General features: G+C 43.3%; 1 protein-coding gene across 1 annotated transcript in view; it reads left to right on the top strand.

Moving 5' to 3' along the window:
• GRIK4 (glutamate ionotropic receptor kainate type subunit 4) overlaps positions 1 to 23,382 on the top strand; it is a gene marked incomplete at its 3' end in the record, with an annotated part of 162,084 nt that overhangs the window by 119,491 nt on the left and 19,211 nt on the right. The window contains exons 10-11 of the mRNA XM_083368287.1: positions 6,845 to 6,952; positions 8,182 to 8,385. Coding sequence (XP_083224413.1) covers positions 6,845 to 6,952; positions 8,182 to 8,385 — 312 coding nt within the window. The remainder of the gene's footprint in view (positions 1 to 6,844; positions 6,953 to 8,181; positions 8,386 to 23,382) is intronic.

Below are 23,382 nucleotides of genomic sequence, written 5' to 3'. Positions count from 1 at the left end.
TAAGGCTTTCTCATCCTTCCTCTTTCCCGTTGATGGCCAGCAGCATTTAGTGATTGAATATTTAATATATTTACATAGCAGACCTCAACATGGTGTTGTGTTTAGTCGAAGCTGGCTAAGTGTATCTGAGGAGGAATTCTCCAGCCCCACCCCCGCCCCGAGTAGTGGTTTCACCTTGCAGAAAAATGCCAACTCATTGCCTTGACTGCTTCCTGGAAAAGAACGAGCCTATCAAATCTTCTTTTGAATTTTGGGGTGGACATTCACGGTCTGGTAGAATCAGAACTGAGTTCAAGTTGTGTGGCTTGGCTCCCATTTTAGCTCAGGAGGTCCTAATATTAATCTGAGCATCAGAGCAGCTGCTTTGCACCCCCAAACTCCAGGTACCTTCCAGTAGGGCTAGAAATACTTTTGGAAACCCAAAACAGTGCCTGGGCTCAACCATGGCAGCTAACCCTGATTTAGTAAATAAGTTAAAATTGGCTATTGTTTGTGCAATATGCTAAACCAGGAGTCATGGCTTAGAAATTACGGTGGCTAGATTCATGCAGTGGAACAAGGCACACCCAAAGCAGGAAAAGCACATTGTCATTGCTAACAATATTATTGCCCTGTGGTAAGATAGGCCAGCAATAAATTGGATAAATAAATGGAAAGAAAGAAAGAAAGAAAGAAAGAAAGAAAGAAAGAAAGAAAGAAAGAAAGAAAGGGAGGGAGGGAGGGAGGGAGGGAGGGAAAGGGAGAGGGAGAGGGAGAGGGAGAGGGATGGAGAGAGAAAGAAAGAAAGAAAGAAAGAAAGAAAGAAAGAAAGAAAGAAAGAAAGAAAGAAAGAAAGAAAGAAAGAGAAGGATGGAAGGAAGGAAGGAAGGAAGGAAGGAAGGAAGGAAGGAAGGAAGGAAGGAAGGAAGGAAGGAAGGAAGGAAGAAAAGGAAAGGAAAGGAAAGGAAGAAAGAAAGAAAGAAAGAAAGAAAGAAAGAAAGAAAGAAAGAAAGAAAGAAAGAAAGAAAGAAAGAAAGAAAGAAAGAAAGAAAGAAAGAAAGAAAGAACCAGATGGCTCAAAGTTCTGAGTTAGGAGAAGGCAGATAATTATGTTCCTCCATGCCGGGGGGATCCTTTCCAACCTGAAGAAACATTTCATCAGCCGAATGAACCAAATAATCTGAAATGCAACCTTGTACTCATACGTTTTATAGGAAGGAGCAGCTGCTGCTACTAGTAACCAGAAGCTCCAGGAGGAATTCTTGAGTCTATTGCCTGCCTCTTTCAAGCAGGCTCAAATGAGATGACTCTTACATTATTCCAAAACTCCGAATTTCCACTGTCCTTCTTTCTTAAGCCAATCAACTTCCAAGGCCCCTACACAATTTCCCAAACTGAATTTTTGCAGCTTGTTATCTGTACTGTATTAGTATTTGGGGGGGGGGGGGAGAGATGTGAAACCCTTTAGATTGCCAAGGGGTTCCTGCTCTAATTATCCCATCAATTCTTGTGCAGGTCCTTTTCTTCACTTTGTGTCCCATAAGCCAGGACAAGGAGCTTCGGAAACAAACGATCATTATTTCCCCCCCCCCCTTTGGGGAAGGAGGAGCCGCCTTGACAAATATAGCCAGGAGCACAAAGCGAGCTTATTTTTATTTCAGGTCGCAGAGCTGCCGGTTCAGGGCTGCTTACAGCCTTAAGAAATGGAAAGTCACATTTTGATCTCTGGAGAGCCCAGAGAATGCAGCCGGGTCATGTTCCCGTGGGATCCATTATACTTGGGGTTGCAGGCCCCGTTGGCAGTTTCCCAATTACTGGAAATACATATGGTCTTTTTAGGCTCTGATTGAAAGGGACCAGGAGTGGCGTACAAGAGGAAGGTGAGCGTGAGTTCATAGGGGAGGCCTCTTTAGATATCGGTTTACTCGGAGGAGATTCAAAGCTTGAATCTTGATTTCCCCTTCAGAAAGTTCTCCAGCTGACAGCTGCCTTGAGATGACTGAAAGAGGATAAAAAGCCCTCGCTGTATCTCGGAGAAATAAGTCTAGATGAGTCTCTTTTCGGAAAGTTAGGAAAAGCCTTTCTACGTTGGCCGTTTCTAGGTTGGCATCTCCATGCCCAAAGTAGCCAGCTAGATCTGGGGTAGGCAACCTTGGCTCTTTTATGACTAGTGGACTTCAACTCCCAGAATTCCTGAGCCAGCATGGCTCAGCTTGGAAACCTCTCCCTTTCCCCTCAGCATGGCTGGTTGAGGAATTCTGGGAGTTGAAGTCCACGAGTCAAAAAAGAGCCAAGGTTGCGTACCCCTGACTGCTAGATGAAGGCCATCAACCAGGCGGGGAACATTGTTGGCCAACTGATCTGGTTGATCTCACAACTGCCTTCTCTTCTGTACAGGTAGTCCTCGGACTTAACAACCACAGCTGAGCCCAGACTTTCAGTTGCTAAGCAAGGCCGTTGTTAAGGGAGCTGTGCCTCATTTTATGACCTTTCTTGCTACAGTTGTTAAGTGAATCGCTGCGGTTGTTAAGGGAGTCACACGGTTGTTAAGTGGATCTGGCTTCCCCAGCTTTGCTGGTCAGAAGGTTGTGAAAGGGGATGATGTGACATTGGGACGCTGCAACCGTCATAAATTCATGGCCGTTGAAGTCCGCAGGTCTCAAAGGCTGGACACCCCTGACGTAGCTCCATGGAACTGGGGAAAGGAACATCTAATTCCTTCCTGCACATCATTGTGAACCTCACAGTTGTTATTTCCCTTTGGATCAAAACATGCATTCCTGGCAGGCCTGGCAGATTCAACCAGCAGGAAGTTAACAGTTTTACCCTGTGCTGTGGTTCCAGCTGTACCGGATGGTACTCTTCCTTCTCTGGACTTACGATTCTTCCCTGGGGAGGGGAGGGGCGGAAAGAGTGATGTGGGCAGTGAGCATAATTCTTCATCATCAGGAAGGGAGAGAGAGAGAGACAAAGAGAGAGAAAGAGAGGGGGAGAGAGAGGGAGGGAGGGAGAAAGGAGAGAGGGAAACGGAGAGAGAGAAAGGGAAAGAGAAGGGGAGAGAGGGAGGGAGAAAGAAAGAGAGGGAGGGAGGGAGAAATGAGAGACAGAGAGATGGAGGGAGGGGAGGGAGAAATGAGAGGGAGGAAAGGATGGAGGGGAACAGAGGGAGGGAGAAAGAAAGAGAGAGGGAAAGAGGGAGAAAAAGAGGGAGGATGGAGAAGGAGAGATGGAGGGAGGGAGAAAGAGAAAGAGAGAAAGAGGGAAGGAGAGAGAGAGGGAAAGAGGGAGCAAGAGATAGGGAAAGAGAGGGAGGGACAGAGAGAGAGAGAGAGAGAGAGAGAGAGGGAGAGAGAGAGAGAGAGAGAGAGAGGGAGAGAGAGAGAGGGAGAGAGAGGGAGAGAGAGAGAGAGAGAAGTTCTATGCTTGAATGTTCTTGGATGTCTTCACCTTCAGCAACAGACAGAAGCATCTGGGAGGGAGATCTATTAGCAATATTAGCCTGCCATTGAGAGAGTCAGCTTCAGGTCAGAGTCAGCACAGGACATTATGGGATAACTGTGAGGCACAGATGTATTTAGCCGACCATTGTACAAGCAAGGGGTCATACGGCTCGGTTGTCGGAGTAGGCAGCAGCAGTAGTCAATTAATTTGGGCAGGCCAGCAGGGAAAATACAAAATATGGACTTAGAGGGCTGTCAAAATTAAAGTTAATCTGTTTCTAAATGGCTGGGGAAAGAGGGGCAGGGGCCAGAAATAAATGCTCTGTTACCGAGGGGCAGTATTGCCACAGTGAAGAATATTACATTGTAGTTAAGAGTGTAATCTAGGAAGAGATGGTAGACTTTTGACTTTAACGTTGATCCGCCATGCAGAACTTGTAAAAATTACCAAGAAGACATTGTGGGACATCTGAGTAAAATTGTGTAGGTCAGGTGTGTCCAACCTTGGCAACTTGAAGACCTGTAGACGTCAACTCCCAGAACTTAGCAACCTAAATTTTGGGCTCAGTTTATTGGTCGAGGACAGGGGTAGGCAACCTTGGCTCTTTTAGGACTCATGGACTTCAACTCCCAGAATTCCTGAGCTAACACAGTTTTGGGAGTTGAAGTCCACGAGTCCTAAAAGAACCAAGGTTCCCTACCCCTGGTCTAGGACTACCTGTACTTGGTACAGTGTTGGGCTGAGACCAAGCAGGTCTGATTGCTAACCCAGGAAAAACTGAGCAGGTTATTCTGCAAAGAGAGACATTCTCGATGCTGGGATTTCAGTAAGTTTTCCTATGTTTCACTGAGCGCTTTTATCCTCTGATGATCCTAGCAAGACCAGCCAGGATGAGAGACGGTAATTAACCCTTCAAGAAGCCTTAATTGAGCACGCTGTGATTTCAATTCTGGATCACTTTCTCATTTTTTTCAAGAAATGAAAATGTGGTCCAGAGCGCAGCTGGAGAAAAATCTCTTTGGTTATCCGAAAACTTGGTTCCTATGTAGGTAACACTAATCTAATCGCACCAGACCACCCTCTTAATATCCTCATTACCTGTACACTTAATCGAGTTTGAAATCTATTTAAACTGATTATTGCATTAGCTGAAGTGGGATTTCAAGTTATTAAAGAGTTTGGTTTGGTTGAGACATTTGCACCAGCCAAATGAAGTGGATCCCGTGTGGTCGTCAAGCCCCGTACTTCTTCACTGTCTTCCTATAGGTCTTTAAGTAATTGTGATCCTGGCATGCTTCTCTATCTGTCTTTTATCTCACAATGAAAGATACACAACTTGATAAACTGAGGTGCTTAAAGTGAAGGGTCGATATCGAGAATGAACTGTGGGTCACGTTTCCCCCATAAGATCCTTAGCACTTGGAGAGATAATAAGGATGTGAGGTATTGAATGAATGGAAAAATTGGGTATCTCTGTGTTGCTGTGGTGGGCTGACAGCTATAAGGCAAAAAAAATATTAAAATAAAATACAGTCCTTTCATTCATCAGGGTAGAAGCTGCAGCAAATGTTATTAGCAATCCTGGGGTTCTTCAAAGAATGCCTTTGCAAAAACTCTTCTGCTTGCAAAATGATCTAAGGTCGCCTGTTTGTTGCATCTTAACAGGTCCATCTGGGTCACCCGTAAAGCAATAAGGGTCAGTCTTAAAACCAAGTCTCCAAAATTGGCGGCATTTGAAACTCAGGACTCCTCAATCTTGTCTGCTTAAAAACAACAACAAACACACAAACTGTGTGTCTGAAAGGATTTATGGCTCTGTTCCATTGCCACTGGAGAGTGTAAATTACTTTGAAGAAGAGTAAAATAGAAGCCTAGATGGAATAGCTTAGAGTGGCTATCAGATTGTTGGGGTTGATTAGCTTGAATGATATCATTAACAAAGGGTTAATTAAACTTTTGGAAGCAATTATAGAGGAAAGGAGGCTACGGTCATTAGTAACCAAAGCAAAACCATGGAAAATGTGCCTTTTATTAAAGCATCTTACTAGAATACACCTTGGCAGTTGAGGAACTGAAAATCTAGTTTTGCTAAGGTACATTCATTTATTTATTTTACTGTATGTATAAAATTTATTGGCCCCTCTTGCCATAGGGTAACTCTGGGGAGCTTACGCTCATAAAAATATCTCTATACATATACAATCAAAACATAAATAAAATTGAACATTAAAACCTAAGGAGACATGGGGAGGGCTAGGGCGGAGTGGGGGGAGGTGGAATCTCTTGTTACTCAATCAACCACCTCCGTTGCGCTGTTCCCACACTGGGGCACCAAGCCAACTGGCAGAACCAGGTCTTTAGAACCTTAGGAAAGGATAGGAGGGTTGGAGGCCAACCTCACGTGGTGGTGGGGGGACCCAAGATGTTCCAGCGGGCAGGAGCAACAACAATGTTGCAGGAACAATGCTTTCTACACTGATCTCAATGCTTGTGCTGAAAAAAAGATGTTGAGACCCTAGAAAGAGTACAGAGACAAGCAACAATGATGATTAGAGGCTAAAACATGTGAAGAATGGCTGCTGGAATTGTGTATGTCTAGTTTAATGAAGAGAAGGACTAGGCAGGACATGATAGCCGTGTTCCAATATCTCAGGGGCTGCCACAAAGAAAAGGGAGTCAAGCTATTCTCCAAAGCACCTGAAGGCAGGACAAGAAGCAACGGATGGAAACTCATCAAGGAGAGAAGCAACCTAGAACTAAGGAGAAACTTCCTGACAGTGAGGACAATTAATCAGTGGAATGGTTTACCTCTAGACCAGAGTTCCCCAACCTTTTGGGCACCAGGGACCGGTTCTGTGGAGAGTGTGTGGTTTGGTGTGCTGCTTGCATCCCAAGGATGGGGCTTTGGTTGTTTGTGCAGACCGGTTGTTGGCATGCCATGGCCCAGTATTGGTCCACAGCCCAGGGGTTTAGGACCCCTGCTCTAGACATTGTGTGTGCTCCATCACTGGAGGTTTTCAAAAAGAGTTTGGATGGCCATTTGTCTTAATGGAGTAGGTCCTCCTGCTTGAGCAGGGGGTTGGACTAGAAGACCTCCACGGTGCCTTCCAACTCTGTTATTCTATTAAGTTCCCTGCCTCCACAATGCTTCCTGTTATCTTGTGTATAAGGGTTTCTCTATGGTGGAACACTTGGAACAATCCCCACAAGTTTTTCTCTTTTTAAAATTGTGGTTATGACAAACCCTGTCAAGGCCAGGTCATAGCTGAGTTCTGTAACATAATGCTGGTGGGATATATTGTAAAGCTAATGAAGCATTGACCACTCCATGTTGCAGAATTGGCGGTATTGTCCTGCCAGAGTGGCCATGTGGCAGAAGCAGGCCTATTCTGGTAAGTCGCAACTCTTCCCATTCTCTTTGCAGATCGGTCACTGGCATGTTACGAAAGGCCTTTCAATGGATAACCAGATCTTCTCTACCAATGTGTCAGAGAGCCTCTTCAACACCACACTTCTGGTCACCACCATCCTGGTAAGCATGGAGGGTCAGAATGACCCCTTTTCTTCTCAAGTAATGGAGACATGGCCTCTTAATTGTCCTCTACACCAGAGATCCCCAACGTTTTGGGCACCAGGGACCGGTTCCGTGGAGAGAGGTTTTTCCGAGGCCTGGAGACTGAGTGGTTTTGTGTGCTGCCTGCATCTCACAGATGGGGCTTTGTTGTTTGTGCGGCCTGGTTGCCGGCATGCCGTGGCCCAGTACCAGTCCACAGACCGGGGGTTGGGGACCCTAGCTTATCTCCAACTTGGTGTCTCGTAGACTTATTAAGATTACAAGAGCCAGAATATTAGCTGGGAACACTGACAATTGTAATCCCAGCACATCTGAAGGAAAAGTGTTCAATGTGCTATCATTTCATGCATAGGTCTATTTATGAAACTCTCAAAGGAACATACAATCCCATTGTGAATTTGCAGAAGTTATTAAATTTTTCATGGCGTCATTGTGCAGAAATCTATTTTTGATACATTCAGTACCAGCAAAGATGAAGCTTGAAATGGGATCCATATGCATCCCACTTTTCCATTCTTCTCCAATGGGATTTGGATTAGATCCAGTTTAGTGATAAAGATGGAGAGGTCATCTAGGACGTCTTGTCGTAGTAAGGATTATACAATCTGAGTGACCTCAGATGATCTATTCTAGGGAAATGTTTTCGTAACATCAAAAGTATCTGGTCCTCAAGTATTACTCTATTGCCACCCCAGGCCACTGTCACATTGGTCCACTTTGCTGGACTGGACATATCCTTTCCCATCCTTAGTGCTAGGCCACTACAGAGCAGTAGTCAAACATCCTTCTCTCCATATTGAAGGCTGCTAGGAATTGTACCCCCTGCTTGCTGTACCCCTAGTTCCTATTGCACCCTTCCATATTGTCCCACATATGCCAGGGGCCATTTATTGCTCACAAGAATCCCACTTTTCTGACAAAACTGTCACTTGCATAGAATGAGATGGTTGTCTGTCTGCCAAACCTGGGGGAAACATCTGCTCGTGTGGATCTAGCCAGCTCTTATACTGCATCCCCCAGATAACGTGAAAGCCTGATGTATCTATTCCAGAGATTTGTTCCCCTTCCCAGAAATTCCCAGTGAGTCCCTCGTATCACCCGCCCCTGCTTTCCGATTTGTGCTGAATCTAGTGCTGTTGCAACTCCGTGGCTAAGATGAGAATGACAGCTGCCCAGTTTCGATGCAGGAAAACCCTTATTTAATGCTCAAGGGCAACCATCAAGAGCTGGATGGGAATGACCGCTACGAAGGCTTTTGCGTGGACATGCTCAAGGAGCTTGCGGATATTTTGCGCTTCAACTACAAGATCCACCTGGTGGGAGATGGAGTGTATGGAGTTCCTGAGGCTAACGGAACGTGGACTGGCATGGTTGGAGAACTTATTGCTCGGGTGAGTAAACCAGCCAACGCTAAAGACTTATGGGTGCTCTTAGGTGTCTCCCAGAATTGCATGTTGCCTTCTTTTATGAAGTAGTTTCATTCTCCTATTTAAAAGCGTCCCTTGAGATGTGATGTTCACCAAATTGTTGTGGTAGGGACAGAAGTCTCTAAATTAGTCTCCTCCTATATCCATCTTTCTCCACCTAGCGCTCTCTAAGTATGTCAGGCCAGTGCTTCTCAACTTCAGCAACTCAATGAGGTGTGATCTTCAAACTTCCAGAAATCCTCAACTTCCCAAACTTCTCCCAATAACTCTAGGAGTTGAAGTCCACGTAGCTTCAAGCTTCTGAGATTGAGAAACATTGTGTTAGACTATAACTCCCATATCTGCCTGGTCATTTTAGACTGACATGTCTTGAGAATACTGGGGTTGGGGAAGACCTATTTGGACGGTCCTGTGTTCGGTTTGTATGGAGATACTTTTGATATGGGAAGCATTCAAATGTGAACTCTCCCATCTACACAGGAAGAATCAGTTGGTTAAGCAGATTGTGGGATTGTTTTTGTTGCTTTGGATTGTGACTTTGGACTGGATAAATATCCACGGAGGGTCTCAATCCTCAGGTCATGCTTGTCCCAAAGGTGTGTCAGCTGCCACCTCACACTTGCTTCTGCTTCGTTTGGAGGTTCAAAAGTGGTGCCAGGTCTGACAAGGGTGCGTTTTCCAAAAGGCAACTGGACGTTTTGACTTTTTTTTCCTTTAAACTGTTTTTTCTCAGTTTGGACTGGATGTGTTACAGTATGGCTAGAAAGATGTGTTGTTGATTAGGATGGTAAGACCTGAGGGCAATTGTTCCCATTTCGAGGGAGGAATTAAATGCAAGGGAGGACCAACCTCAACTGCTCAAGCTCCTGAGCTGAAATCGGGCTTCCGTCTTCCTCCAGGGATCCTGTGCCAGCCAAGGAGATCACTTCAATCCTCTGAAAGGCAAACTAGTGAATTATGAGGGCTCTTAACTGGTCATTTTCAAATGTGATAATCTAACTAGGGTTGGGGGGGGGAAGTTGAGGATGGAACTCTTCAGCTTCTGAAAAATCCCCATAGATTATTTAGTGCCCCTTGTCCAAAGGGAGGCAGAGTGCCATGCACACCGAGGGAGATCAAAAATTCAGGATTTCAAGGAAGGATTTGAACACAGCAATCCAAAGACACGGTAACCATCTCACGTGAGACGGAAGAGACACATAGGGTGGATTCGGCACTTTGGCTCTCCAAAGTGAGAGAACAATACTTTGTTAAATGGAGCTGATTGCACATATTCTTCCTCAGCCCTGAGAGAGGAGTTCCCAAAAAGCTACATGAGAAATTATGGGACAGCATTTGTTCAAACTAATAATAGTTTCCGTGCATCTGACTTCATTGTTCAGTGAATCCTTCCTTTAGCTCTTTAGTAAATGAGTTCCTTTCCTAACTGGGCCTTTAACTCAAATTGGTATGTAAGTTGGAACTCACACTTACAAATGGACTGCTTGTGCTAAAAATGGCAGATGGTGTCATCCTTCCATGAGCCACGCAATGCCTTCTGGAAAGGCTGAAAACTGCTGAAAACAGGCTGTGTACTAAAATGACTCATTGACTTTAAACATCGAGTAGAGTAGAGTAGAGTAGAGTAGAGTAGAGTAGAGTAGAGTAGAGTAGAATAGAGTATATATTAGAATAGAATAGAATAGAATAGAATAGAATAGAATAGAATAGAATAGAATAGAATAGAATAGAATAGAATAGAATAGAATAGAATAGAATAGAATAGAATAGAATAGAATAGAATAGAATAGAATTGGAAGGGACCTTGGAGGTCTTCTAGTCCAACCCCCTGCTCAGACAGGAAACCCTATACCATTTCAGACAAATGGCTGTCCAGTCTCATCTTAAAAACTTCCACTGTTCCAGTAATAAGCAACTCAAGGCTAGATAGATGGACCTTGGACCATCAAGGTGTTTCTTAGCCTCTGGATTGTGTTGGATGATGTCGGGTCTTGTCCACATCCTGAATGACCTTTCTCAGAGTCCCTTCTAGGATTCTTGGAGGCCATTACTTTCCTCCCTACTTCTGTTGAGGTTCAGGGAAGCTACAATGATGCAATAGCACTGAGATGATAAGGGCTAGGAAAAGAGAGATGAGTTCCTAGAGGTGCCCATTTTTACAGGGCTCTTGGAGATTTCACCTCAATCTCAGACGTGAGAAGTAATTGACTCTTTGCTAGGTAGGTTCATATAACACAGAGGGCATTGGTTGACTAGGAGGGCTATTTTAGCCACAAGCAAACCTAAGGTTTTTGCTGGCTAACCCTAACATGTTGGAGAGTTCACGTAACATCTCCACTGCTCTCTCTCTCCATGTCAAGTTATGCAACTCCTGCTAATTAGGCCACTGAGTGTAGTTCTTCCCTGTGTGCTCTCAAGCAACATCAAACATGAACCTAACTTTTTTTTTTTTTTTTGGAAACGTCTCTCATGAAAAGCTATAAACAACCAGCTGGTTCTTTAGTGTTTTGTTACTGCTATTTGTTGTTGGGTTGTTTGCTGGTGCCTTGGGCTGTCAGCTTAAATGTGTATAAAAGGGAACAGAGTTTAAACCATTCTTCAAGGCTGTAAAGAGGAAGAACTGCAAAGGGGGAGATGGGAAGGGAAGGGAAAGGAATCTGGCTCTTTTAAGCAAATGTTAAAATATTCTGTCAAGTGGTTGATAGAAGGCTGTTTGTTTGCTCGCCTGCTTTGGGAAGATAAGAATTTCTAGATTACCTAGAATTAATTATTGAGCTACTTGTTGCTTTGTAACAATGGAAAGAAAGGACGGGGGGAGGAAAGGCACATTTTGCCTGGGAATTTGGCTCAATAAGCTTGCCATCACCATTGCATCCATTGCAATTACTTCCGTGCAAAATTAGTTCAAAGATTCTGTATGTCAGAAATATGGCCCAAAGGTTTAATAAGAACCCAGATCATAACGGCTACCAGCCCTCCAGCAGACTTCAGAAGCAGATATGCGGACTGTGATTGCCCAAATATTCTCAAGGTGGCAGTCAACAGAAAAGCAGCCAGGCTGGATCAAACCCAAGCCGTATCTCAGCCAACTTTCTCTTTTCTAAACCAAAGTCTACTGGGAGCCTGAAGGCAGAACTTGAATGCTGTGCTGATCACTCAATTGCATTTCCCGCAGTGGGTATTTAAACAAAGGTCTGCCGTAGTCTCACTATTGTATTGTTATGAATTTGTGTATGCATACCTTCGAGTTGGTTTTTTACTCTTGGCAATTCCTTGGACGGGTCCTTGCGGTTTTATTGGCAAGGTTTGCGAAGGTGGTTTGCCATTGCTTTCCACTTAGGGCGGAGAGAGGATGACTGGCCCAAAGTCTCCCAGCCAGCTTTCAAGCCTAAGGCAGGACTAGAACTCACCGTCTCCTGGTGATTGGCCCAAAGTCACCCAGCCAGCTTTCAAGCCTAAGGCAGGATTAGAACTCACCGTCTCCTGGTGATTGGCCCCAAAACACCCAGCTGGCTTTCATGCCTAAGGTGGGACTAGAACTCACCGTCTCCTGATTTCTAGAGTGATGCCTTTACAACTATACCAAACTGTTTCTGGTATGTTGTTATACTGTACATTTTATGTGAAAAAGATGCGTTGGTGTTTCTTTGGAAAGCCTATGAAATGTCTCTTTGTAATCCAGCATGTCCAATTCTCATACAGATGATTAATGCAAAAGATAGAGAGCCCTAAAAGGTCTATCTTAGACTTGTCCCAATCAGTGAGAGGGTGGAAAAAGGAGATGAAAACTATGAGGGTTGTTGTTTTTTTCTTGAAAGAAAACCATCAAACAAATGAAAATTAGAAGGATGCAATTAATGCCGGCTGCCACAGTGCCAGGTTAATTACAAACATTTCTGTACTTCATAGCGTTTTTGTCAAAGTAAGTATATGGGGGGGGGGGGAAGAGCCAATCACACAGTGTGCTAATTAGAATGAAATAAAAGACTTCAAGTGGAACACATAGAGTTAGCCTTCAGTTTGGTGACAATGAAATGTTCTTTTTTTACCTGGTTGGCTGGACAATAAAGTTCAGTGGCATAATATTTTGAATGTTCCTTTAGATTTCTTTTGGTTTGGGCCACCATTTAAGCACGAAAATGTGAACCACCAAAGGAACTAATTTATTTTGCAATAAGTAATGGTGGGGTCTCGGGGTGACCCTGCATGGAGCATGATTCAACACGAAACATCTGAATAACTTTACCAGCCTGCTGTAGCCTAATCAACATTTTATCAGGCCAAAACTAGGAAGAAAAATTCTAGGGAGAAGAGCACAAACAGACTGGAAAATATCAAATAAAAGAGGTTTCTCAGACGTAAGAGCACAGGTCTAAAAAAAACAACTGGGCACATTTGGAAAGAATATCTGTTTGGTTGGTGGATGACCTTGGGATAGGACCTAAATCAATCATGTATTTGGTTAAATGTCTACGGAGATTCTCAATTATCCAGGTCATGGTTGTCCCAAAGGCATGTTTTTTCCCCCCAAAAGCAAATTGGACTTTCTTGGCTCCTTCTTGGTCTCCTGGTTGAGCAGAGGGTTGGACTAGAACAGTGTGACAGCACTGTTCTTTCAGCTCAATGTATGAGAAATACTCTAGCTGTGTTTGCCATGGAGCTTCTGGCTGTGCTCAGCAATGTTTATTTCACAAGTCATGTTGGGAAGGTATTTCAGCAGCCGATCCAGCTCTCTGTTCCATCCCTTAAGGCAGGGGTCTCCAACTGTGGCAACTTTATGACTTGTGGACTTCAATTCCCAGAATTCCTCAGCCAGCATGGCTGAGAGTTGAAGTTCACAAGTTGGAGACCCCTGCCTTAAGGAGTCAGGCAATCTTGAGGGGAAATTCTCCACCCAGCAGCTGCCCAGGAAGCCCGTAACCCTCGACTTATGAGCCGAATTGAGCCCAAAAGGTCTGTTGTTAAGCAAGATATTGGTTAAGTGCATCACAGCAGTTGATAAGCTAGTAACCTGGTTGTTAAGTGAATCTGGCTTCCCCATTGACTTGGCTTGTCAGAAGGTTGCAAGAGGTGATCACATGACCCCGGGACACTGCGACCGTCTGGATTTTGATCACGTGACCTTGGGGGTTGCAACTTGCAAAGGTTGTAACTGTGGTAAATGATCATCAGTCGCTTTTTCCAGTGCTGTTGTAACTTTGAATGGTCACTAAATGAGCTGCTGTAAGCCAAGGGCTATCTGTAAACTCGTGACGCATTATTTGTCTTTCGAAGGAGATGCCACGCATGGAAACCACCCTTTGCCAAGTGCTCTGCAACTTAATTAGCTGGAGGCCAAGCTGTCACATCCCTAAAGAACATCCCTCAAATGTAACCCAGTTGTTATTTATGGCTTGTTTTGGCAAGGAGGTGTACCAGTCTAAGGGAAGTCCCCCCAGGGGTTGCTAGGGCATAAAAATAGAGTTCTGAGTGCTTTTTTTTGCAAGAGAACCCATAATCTAGATTAATAAAAGGGTTCCAAGAGGACAAAAGAATAAGGCAAGGATGCAAAAAAGGAAAAGGCACTCAGTATTTGAGGGGCTCCCACAAAGAAGAGGGGGTCACGTTATTCACCAAAGCACCAGAGGGAAGGACAAGAAACAATGGTTGGAAACTGATCAAAGAGAGAAGCAACCTGGAATTGAGGAGAAACTTCCTAACAGTGAGGACAATTAACCAGTGGAACAGCTTGCCCCCAGAAGTCATGGACACTCCATCACTTTTAAGAAGAGACTGGACAGTCTCTTGTCTGAGATGGTATAGGTTCTCCTGCTTGAGCAGGGGGCTGGACTAGAAGACCTCCAAGGTCCCTTCCAGCTCTACTCTGTTCTGTTCTGTTCTATTCTGGATGACAATAGTGTGTGTATCCTTTGTATTAGATTGTTCTGCTCCCTTCTTTTTTCTCTATCTGTTCCTCTTTTAATCCTAAATAATAATAATAATAATAATAATAATAATAATAATAATAATAATAATAATAATAATAATAATAATAATAATAGTTGTTGTTGTTGTTGTTGTTGTTGTTGTTGTTGTTAAAAACAACTGAGTAAGGTGCTAAGTAAATATTGTCAATTACACTCAAAACTATTCCAGGTAGAGTTTTATTATTTCAGCCTATAGTTCTGCATTTTATCAACACATTTCTATTACCGGAGTGTTTTAATATAATAGTATTTTAGTAGTCTATTAGACCGCCAAACAGCTATATAGCTTTGTGCTTAACAGTTAAGCATTTCCTGGAATTCTTGCTGCCTTACATATTTAAAATAGATCTGGGACTGCAATTCTTACCTGCTACTTTTATTTTTTTAGCCTTTTTTTGTCACTTCCTTTATCTACTTCCCTTTCCCCCAGGTAATATTGCTTCTGAATTATACCTACATCTGGCCATTCGCCGCAACAAAGCCTTTGATTTCATTTCTTTTGGCTCTAATAATTATCAATGCAGTACTGCCAGGTAGGTTTCCATGCTGTCAGCCTGCCGATCTGCTTAAAATTTATAGCAAAACGGAAAATAGATGCAACATGCATTTTTATGAATGCAGGGATAAGGAGGACAACGAGTTGGGATTGCTGGAGGCATTTCAGTGCCCTGAGCAAAGTTTTAGGCTCCTTCAAGCTCAGCTTCTGCTTGGGTTGCAGGTTGTTGTAGCTATAGAGAGCGGTGGAGGTGGCCTTGAGGGAAATACGCAGAAGCTGTTAGGAAAACAAAAGAGGCAGAAGCATTCCTTAAGCCTGGTGTAAGGGGGTGATGCTAGGAAGAAGCTCAGGATGGCTTCATTCTGGGGTGAGAAGGAGGGGAAGGTCCCACCGTCGGGCTTCCGATCTGCCACAAAGAAGAGTGGGGGGTGGGTTCAACCTATTCTGCAAAGCAGCAGAAGGCAGGACAAGAAGCAACGGATGGAAACTCATCAAGGAAAGAAGCAACCTGGAACTAAGGAGAAACTTCCTGACAGGGAGAACTATTAATCAGTGGAACGGCTTGCCTTCAGAAGTTGTGGGTCCTCCATCACTGGAAGTCTTTAAGAAGAGACTGGACAACCATTTGTTTCCTATTTGAGCAGGGGGTTGGACTAGAAGACCTCAAGGTCCCTTCCAACTCTGTTATCCAGTTATTCTGTTATTCTGATCTCAAGAAAGCTTAGTTCTAGTTTCATCTGGTAGAATTTATTTATTTATTTATTTAATAATATTTATATACCGCCCTTCTCCCGAATCTTTATTGATGTAGTCATTTGACTCTATCAAAATTATAAAACTAATGCAATTATACAAAACGCAGTTATAGAAAGAAAGCAATAAGATATGATCGTAGTAAGTTGCCACCCCTGAACAAGAAAGGAGAAAATGTTCTTAAGGCCACATCTGAGCGTGTTCTCAAGATAGTAGCAGAAAAGAAAATGACTGCAGTCTGAAACAAATTTGACTACACTTCATTGTTGCAATTATTTTATACAACCTCCTGGCTCTACACAATGCGTTGCAAAATTGAAGGCAATTATACATATATATATGATAATGATTAAAATATGTGCTGCAAGGAGCTTCAACTCTATTGTTATTCATTACAATCTAAATTTAATTTCTTAATAGGACCTAGCAGAGATGAATGAGAAGGCTGGACCAAACAAGTCATAAATAAAATAATCTGAAGGCTGTTATTTTTATTTTGTTTTGTTTTGTTTTGCCATAAAATGTCATTTATGTTAGTCATTTAAAAAAAATATAGACCCACCCCCTGCGGAGCGAAATGTCCCTTTTCAATATTTCTTGCAGAAAAATAAACATTTTTCATCCAAATTGACAGCCTTTAGAAATGATATTTTCAAATGGCCTGCAATTTGTAGTAAGTGGGAAAATGAAAAATTGCAATAGATCTCAGTTTCTTAATAAGGCTGGGATATAGAGAGTCCTCGGCTTACGACCACGGGACCAGAATTTTAGTTATTAAGCAAGGCTAAGGGAGTCGTGCCCAATTTTACAACTTTTTTTTTTTGGCTACAACTGTTAAGTGAAACACTGTAGTTGTTAACGTGAATCATACGATCGTTAAGCAAATGCGGCTTCCCCCGTTGAGTTTGCTTGTCAGAAGCTGGCTGGGAAAGTCTCAGATGGTGACCGCATGACCTTGGGATACTGCAATTGGGGTAAATAGATGCCGGTTGAGGACCTATCATAAGTACCTTTTCCCAGTGTCATTATAAGTTTGAATGGTCACTAAACAAATGGTTGAAAGTTGAGGACTTTTTCTTCTTTCTCCTCCTCCTCCTCCTCCTTCTTCTTCCTCCACCTCCTTCTCCTCCTCTTCCTCCTCTTCTTCCTCCTCCTCCTCCCTCTTCCTCCTCCTTCCTCCTCCTCTCTCCTCTTCCTTCTTCTTCCTCCTCCTCCTCCTCCCTCCTCCTCCTTCCTCCCTCCCTCCCTCCCTCCCTCCCTCCTCCTCCTCCTCCTCCTCTCCTTCCAGCTGCTCTATCTTGCCCACACTTCTGCCAAGGCCAGATTCATTTCAGAGTCTGCTCCTGCGGGTAAATTTGCCCATTTGGAAGACAGTTTTCCATCCTTGGGAAACATCTTCTTATGAGGACTCTGACCCTCATTCACAGTAATCAAGCCAACCAAATTCACGAAAATAGGGTAAAACAAGATAAATCACAGCTGGCAGGACAGCCTATAAAACAAGGAAGCCAGACAGTGCCCTCTTGGGGAATTATAATGCGCTATGCATTGTAATGCGCTATGCATAAAAGAATGCCGTAATGGACTGTAAGTTATGGCACTTTGAGATAGTCAGATGAACTGCTTACAGTTTGCTTGGAGACTAATGTTATTTCTACAATTTGTTAGTCACCGTACTGCCCAGCCTCTCCTCCAACTCGTAATGTAGCGATGCTTGTTCAGCATAACGGAGAATTAAGAACTCAGCCGTTAGGATGGGTGACCTCTTCTGCAAGTCAGCGCACAAACTAAGGAACATTGACACAGCAGCCACCGCTTTATAAGAGTGAATAGTTGGGAGCCGTCTGACTGCGATTGCTCTCGTATTGATTTCTCTGGGATTGCTGTTTCCTGCTCACTTTGTGTGATACAATGAAAAGATGTCATTGCCCACAGCTGCAATCTTCTTCGCTTTCCGGCATGTTTTAGACCCGATGTTTGGGGTTTGGGGTTTCCGCCCCCCCTTTACTCGTGATTTAATGTCCAGTGGGCTATTGTGCTTTCAGTTGAAGGCTTCCCATTTTATTTCTTTCAGTTCAATTTAGCTGAAGGAATAGAGATGAATCATCTTTAATTAATCAGCTTACTGAGGAAAGGAAAGGAGGGAAAATGTGAAATGAAAAGATGGCAGTAATAATTTTGTTTATCGTTGGGAAACAAACAAATTAATTAACGAGGAATTCATCACCCATTTCCTAGATGGGTTGGACAGGAAGCCATAAAGCAAGACAGATCAGGAAGGATAATATTTTTATTTTTATACTCCAGAGGCCCGGCTAAATGGGACTTCTGAATAAACATTGTAAATGGATCAAAAACATAAGGAGGAACACTGCTGGATAATAATGAATCCACTTCTCTCTCCCTGGAGAAATGCAATCACTCAGCAACAAAAAAATTGACTGACCCAACGTATCTTTGATACAGATTTTGGGTCCATCCAGTTTAGAGTCGCCTTCCTTGCACCATAGAGGCGCCTCAAGAAAGCTTGGGCGAACTTTTGGAGCTGTCACCTGTCACGATAGCTGTGAATTCAGTCCTTATTTGCTTGTTTGTCAAATGTGAGGCAGCCCACACAAAATGTCTTCTTGAGGGGGCCTTTTTGTAATTTCCACCAGTGAGACTAGGTCAGGGGTAGGCAACCTTGGCTCTTTTATGACTCGTGGACTTCAACTCCCAGAATTCCTGAGCCAGCATGGCTCAGTTTGGAAACTTCTCCCTTTCCCCTCAGTGTGGCTGGCTCAGGCATTCTGGGAGTTGAAGTCCATGAGTCATAAAAGCAGTGCTTTTTTTGTAAAAGAAAAAGGTGCTGGAACTTACACATGTCATACAATCCGCCTTGCCTACCCTACAAGGTTCCATCCAAAAAAGGTGCCGGAACTCCGTTCTGAGCCTTCTATGAGAAAAAAAGCCCTACATAAAAGAGCCAAGGTTGCCTACACCTGGACTAGGTGGCCTGAAGAAACTGTTCCAACTTGGGGGGGGGGAATCATCTTTTGTGCAAGGAAAGAGAAAGAGGGAGGAGGAGAGGAGAGGAGAGGCCAAAATATTTGGGGAGATTGGAAGACATTTTCCTGGTGTGTTTGCATATATTTGGGCAGAGATTTTATTTCAGTTATCCAACAAATTTATACAGCTGCCCAACTCGTGGACAGGAAGGGAACAGCCATTAATGGGTAATTGTTGTACATGCTCCATCGCAGGAGGTTTTTAAAGAAGAGATTGGACAACTATTTGACCAGGATGGGATAAAGTTTCCTGCTCAAGCAGGGGGTTGGACTAGATGACCTCCAAGATCCCTTCCAGCCCTAGGATTCTGTGTTCTGCACTGGAGGATGCTAGCACAGTTTGGACCCGGATTCTAATGCAGGGATATGCCTGGGACATTTCTTATCAAAATTCAATCTTACACTGTGGACTTCTTATTTCCCTGATTTTATTTCTAAGAGGGAATAAATGCATTAAGAATCCTCCGTGGTTTCATGCTTCCCCTTCCCCCACCCCAGAATGTGCAGAGGTTTCCAAATGCACCACTTGCTACGGGATCCTAACACGTGCTATTATACATATTACATTATTGGTAGACGCGTGAGTATTCGCAGGTAGCCCTTCACTTACGGCCACATTTGGGACCAGGGTTTCCATTGCTAAACCAGGTGGTTATTAAACGGGGCACATCTGATTTTATATCCTTTTCTTCTTTTTTTGCCATGCATGTTAGGCAAATCAGTGCAGTCGTTAAGTGAATCACACGGTCGTTCTGGAGCCAAGAATTTGTTTAAAGTCCCTTCTTGCGTGAGTTGAATTAGGAACCAACTCCATATTTTGGAAGCATTGCATCAAGCTCTTCCTGTGTCTTTGGGGAGATGGGGTACGGGGATGTATCATTACTATAAAAAAACAATTTTGGGGGTACAAGTGTAAAATACAGGCTTACATGTTAGTCTTCCTTAAGGGATGATATGGCAGAGTGTCTCTGTCATGTGCTTCTCTCCCATTCTCTTAGGCCAGGGGTAGGCAACCTTGGCTCTTTTATGACTCGTGGACTTCAACTCCCAGAATTCCTGAGCCAGGTTGCCTACCCCTGTCTTAGGCAGAAGTAGAGCCCAAGAATCAACCTCCCTCCAGCCTTAGAACGAAAGAATGAAACAGAATCTGTTGGTTCTGATCACCTCTAGTCTCTGGCAAAATTCTCTGTCCAACTCCCACAGATGTTTCGGACAACCTTTCTTCTTGTCATTGGGCAGGTGTTACCTAAACAGCTGCAGGAGGCAACCTAGGCGTGGTGCTGACTGTGGATAAATTTCCACAGGACTTTAGCAAATCTTCTCTTACTAAACTGTGCCCGCCGTCTTCAATACTATCAAACAGCATTTTTCACCAGTAGAGCCAAAACTAACTCGGTTAGTTACTCTGCCAGATTAATTTACTATAAAAGGTTGGACTCCCTTGAATTTTAACTGAAAGAGGGCTTAGCTGCCAAGGCAATGGAATTCAGCATTGGAGGTTAGTAAGAATTCTGTTGGGACCCAGGGCTTTATTGAGCAGGCTTCCCAAACCAGAGACAACATCAACTTTTAATGAAAAACCGAGCGGGATCACACACATGAGATCTTTCGATGCAGGCAGGCTTTTGTTCTGACTGAAGTAAGCTTCTGACTGAGAAGCATCTGGAGATACTGATGCCACCAGAATATTTATATATTTATTATTGTTCTGAAGCACAATTTTGGATGGCACACAACAATGCTAAAATCACAAGCAAGAAAGTCAAAGCAACAACAATTCCAGCTGCCTAATTCATCATCTATGCAATCACAAAGACAAAATATGTTCTGTCTCCCATGATGTTTCCACTTTTTGAAATTGATCGGAATAACAGAATGTCAGTGTTGGAAGGGACCTTGGAGGTCATCTAGTCCAACCCCCTGCTCAGGCAGGAAACCCTCTACCATTCCAGACAAATGGCTGTCCAGTCTCTTCTTAAAAGCCTCCAGTGATGGAGCATTTACAACTTCTGGAAGCAAGCCGTTTCATTGATTAATTGTTCTCCTTGTCAGGAAATTTCCTCCTTAGTTCTAGGTTGCTTCTCTCTTTGATTCATTTCCATCCGTTGTTTCTTGTCCTGCCTTCAGGCGCTTTGGAGAATGTTGATTATTGGAGAATAATCAATCTTTAAGTCAAAAAACTATGAGCTTAGGAAAAGAAAAGATAATGAGTAACAGCTTATCATTGCAAAAAGACAAGCTTTAACTTGCTGATTTGGGTACAGCCAACTCTCTTATCAACGTTCAGATCCCACTGCATAGAAGTAGCCCTGAAACTACGTCTGTGCTCTCAATCAGGACTGACTTGCCCTGAGATCCAAGAGTACTAACCATCACTCTAAGAAGACCGGAAGAAAGTCTGTGTGGCAGGAGAGGGCAAAGTCCCAGAATAGCCAACGAAAAACAGAGAGCAAAAAAAGAACCAAGAGAAACATGAAATAGCTCTGTCTTATCCCACTTAGTGCTGTGGGACCCTTGGTGCTCTCTGAGCTTGGTTGTTTTCTTGCAGACATTTCATTACCAAACTAGGCAGCATCATCAGTACCCTACACACAGTGGAAAACAACCAAGCTCATAGAACGCCAAGAATCCCACAGGTCAACCCTGAGCTGCAAATATTCTCTCGTATCTCTAACTTAGTGCTTCCGAATATGAATACAAGTCCTATCATTCTTAGTCAGCACAGCATCATTTCAGATCCAGATCCTAAGACCCAAACTTCACAGATCTTGCTAGCATCGATCCGTTTGCAAAGATTACTCCCTGGAGACTCAGTTGAATAGACAGGCAGGTTGGCTGAGACATCAATCTTTGGTGCCCTGATCAGATTCAAAATTCAAGCGGATCATTGAGAGCAGAGTGAAGAATCCATGGACTTTTATTGCTAGAAACCTTAGATAGATGAGAGAGAGAGAGAGAGAGAGAGAGAGAGAGAGAGAGAGAGAGAGAGAGAGAGCGCCTTTATTGTCATTTTTTATTGTGGGCACAATGGCACACATTAAAAATGAAATTTAGTGTACACATACATAACACACATTTAAACATACTATAGACAGTATATGAATAGACCAGGGGTCAGCAACCTGAAACAGTGAAAGAGCCACTCGGAACCAGGTCCCTCACAAAAGGAAAAACTGGGAGCCGCAAAAAATGTGTGCGCATGCGCGTACATGCACGCATGTGCAGAACAGGGTTTGACTGAAGAGTGGAGCCAAGGCGAGATATGCACCTACCCTACATATTTGAATTGATTGGTTGAACTTTTTTAGTCCCACTTTTTTTTTTTTTTGGACTGCACATGGCAGAGGACTGGGAGCCGCAGGAGATGGCTGAAAGAGCCGCATGCAGCTCCGGAGCCGCGGGTTGCAGACCTGTGGTATAGACCTACAACCTTACATATAAGTAACATATAAATCTTATTCACTGTCCATCTTGTATACATAACGGAAGGAGGAAGCTTTAGAGTTCACAAGGTTAATACCGTATGAAACAAAGCTGTGGCTGAATCTGGAGCTGTCTCTAGTGGTTTATGCTTTGACAATGGCCTTTTCTTGAGAATGTTAATTTTAATATCGATCTCTGGTTTTACAAGGGCGTTCTTTGCCATCTAAATCCATAATGACACCTAACCCCCAGTGCCCCAGAGAACTCACATTAATATAAAGGTCCTTTGTGAATCATTTGTGGTATTAAACATAATAGCAAAACCATTATCTTCTGCAAGTGTGATTGATGTGTCAACTTCCATTTGCTGAAAATAGTCTACTGGCCTTTAAATGTCTAATAAAGGAAGCAAGAGAGCTGCTACATGCTTTCCTGTAAATAGTTGCTGGGGATGGAATAAGGTCTATGCCTTTCACCAAGGGACAAATTCTGTAGAACAGAGTCTCTCTGTGGTTTGCATCAAATGGAGCTTTCCTTGAACTGAGGAGAACTTAAAAGGGGTCTAAATTTGGTGGGTTTCATTAGTAGCAGGACTTTAATCCATCAGAGCACTTTAATCTATGTTGTATTTTCCAAACAACATACTGAGTCAGATGTTCAGATGCTGCGATAGACCATGATTTCAGGGATCTTAATCAAACACAAAGATTGAGGTGGTGACCTTCTGTCTTTTAGTTCACAGACAAATATTCTGACTCTGTGGAAGAATCTCTTTTTTTTTGTCTAGCAGAAGAAAAACCTGCTTCTTTTGGCTTATGTGCTAAAGTGCTGAAGGATAAAGGGATGTATGAAATGTCTTTGTGTAGAGTCTCGATGCACCAATATAGCCGCTATTTGTTCTTGATGGAGATACCGAAAAATAATAGTTTATTTTATCTGCGCAGTCACAGGTAGAGGCTGAATTCTGAAATAATATGAGCCACTTCCATAAGACTTAATAAGAACCAAGGTTTCTCTGCAGAGGGGAGAAGGTTGAACAAACTTTTCAGGATTACAAGGAGTGGTGTTGCTGCTGTTCCATTGTTTTCACCTTCTAAATGCAAGTTTAAATATAGCTCTTTTCTCTCTCCAATGGCTTACCGAAAGGAACAATCAAGTTGTTTGTATTTCAAGTCCACAAACTAAAAGGTTACATTACTCCAGCTGGGTCAGGTGACATATTTAGACAGATAATTTGTTATTTTTAATAGGATGTTAGTTGTCCAGAATCACGTGG

This window comes from Vipera ursinii, assembly GCF_947247035.1.
Source record: "Vipera ursinii genome assembly, chromosome: 8".
Classification (NCBI taxonomy): domain Eukaryota; kingdom Metazoa; phylum Chordata; class Lepidosauria; order Squamata; family Viperidae; genus Vipera; species Vipera ursinii.
This window is presented reverse-complemented; position numbering and strand designations above follow the sequence as displayed.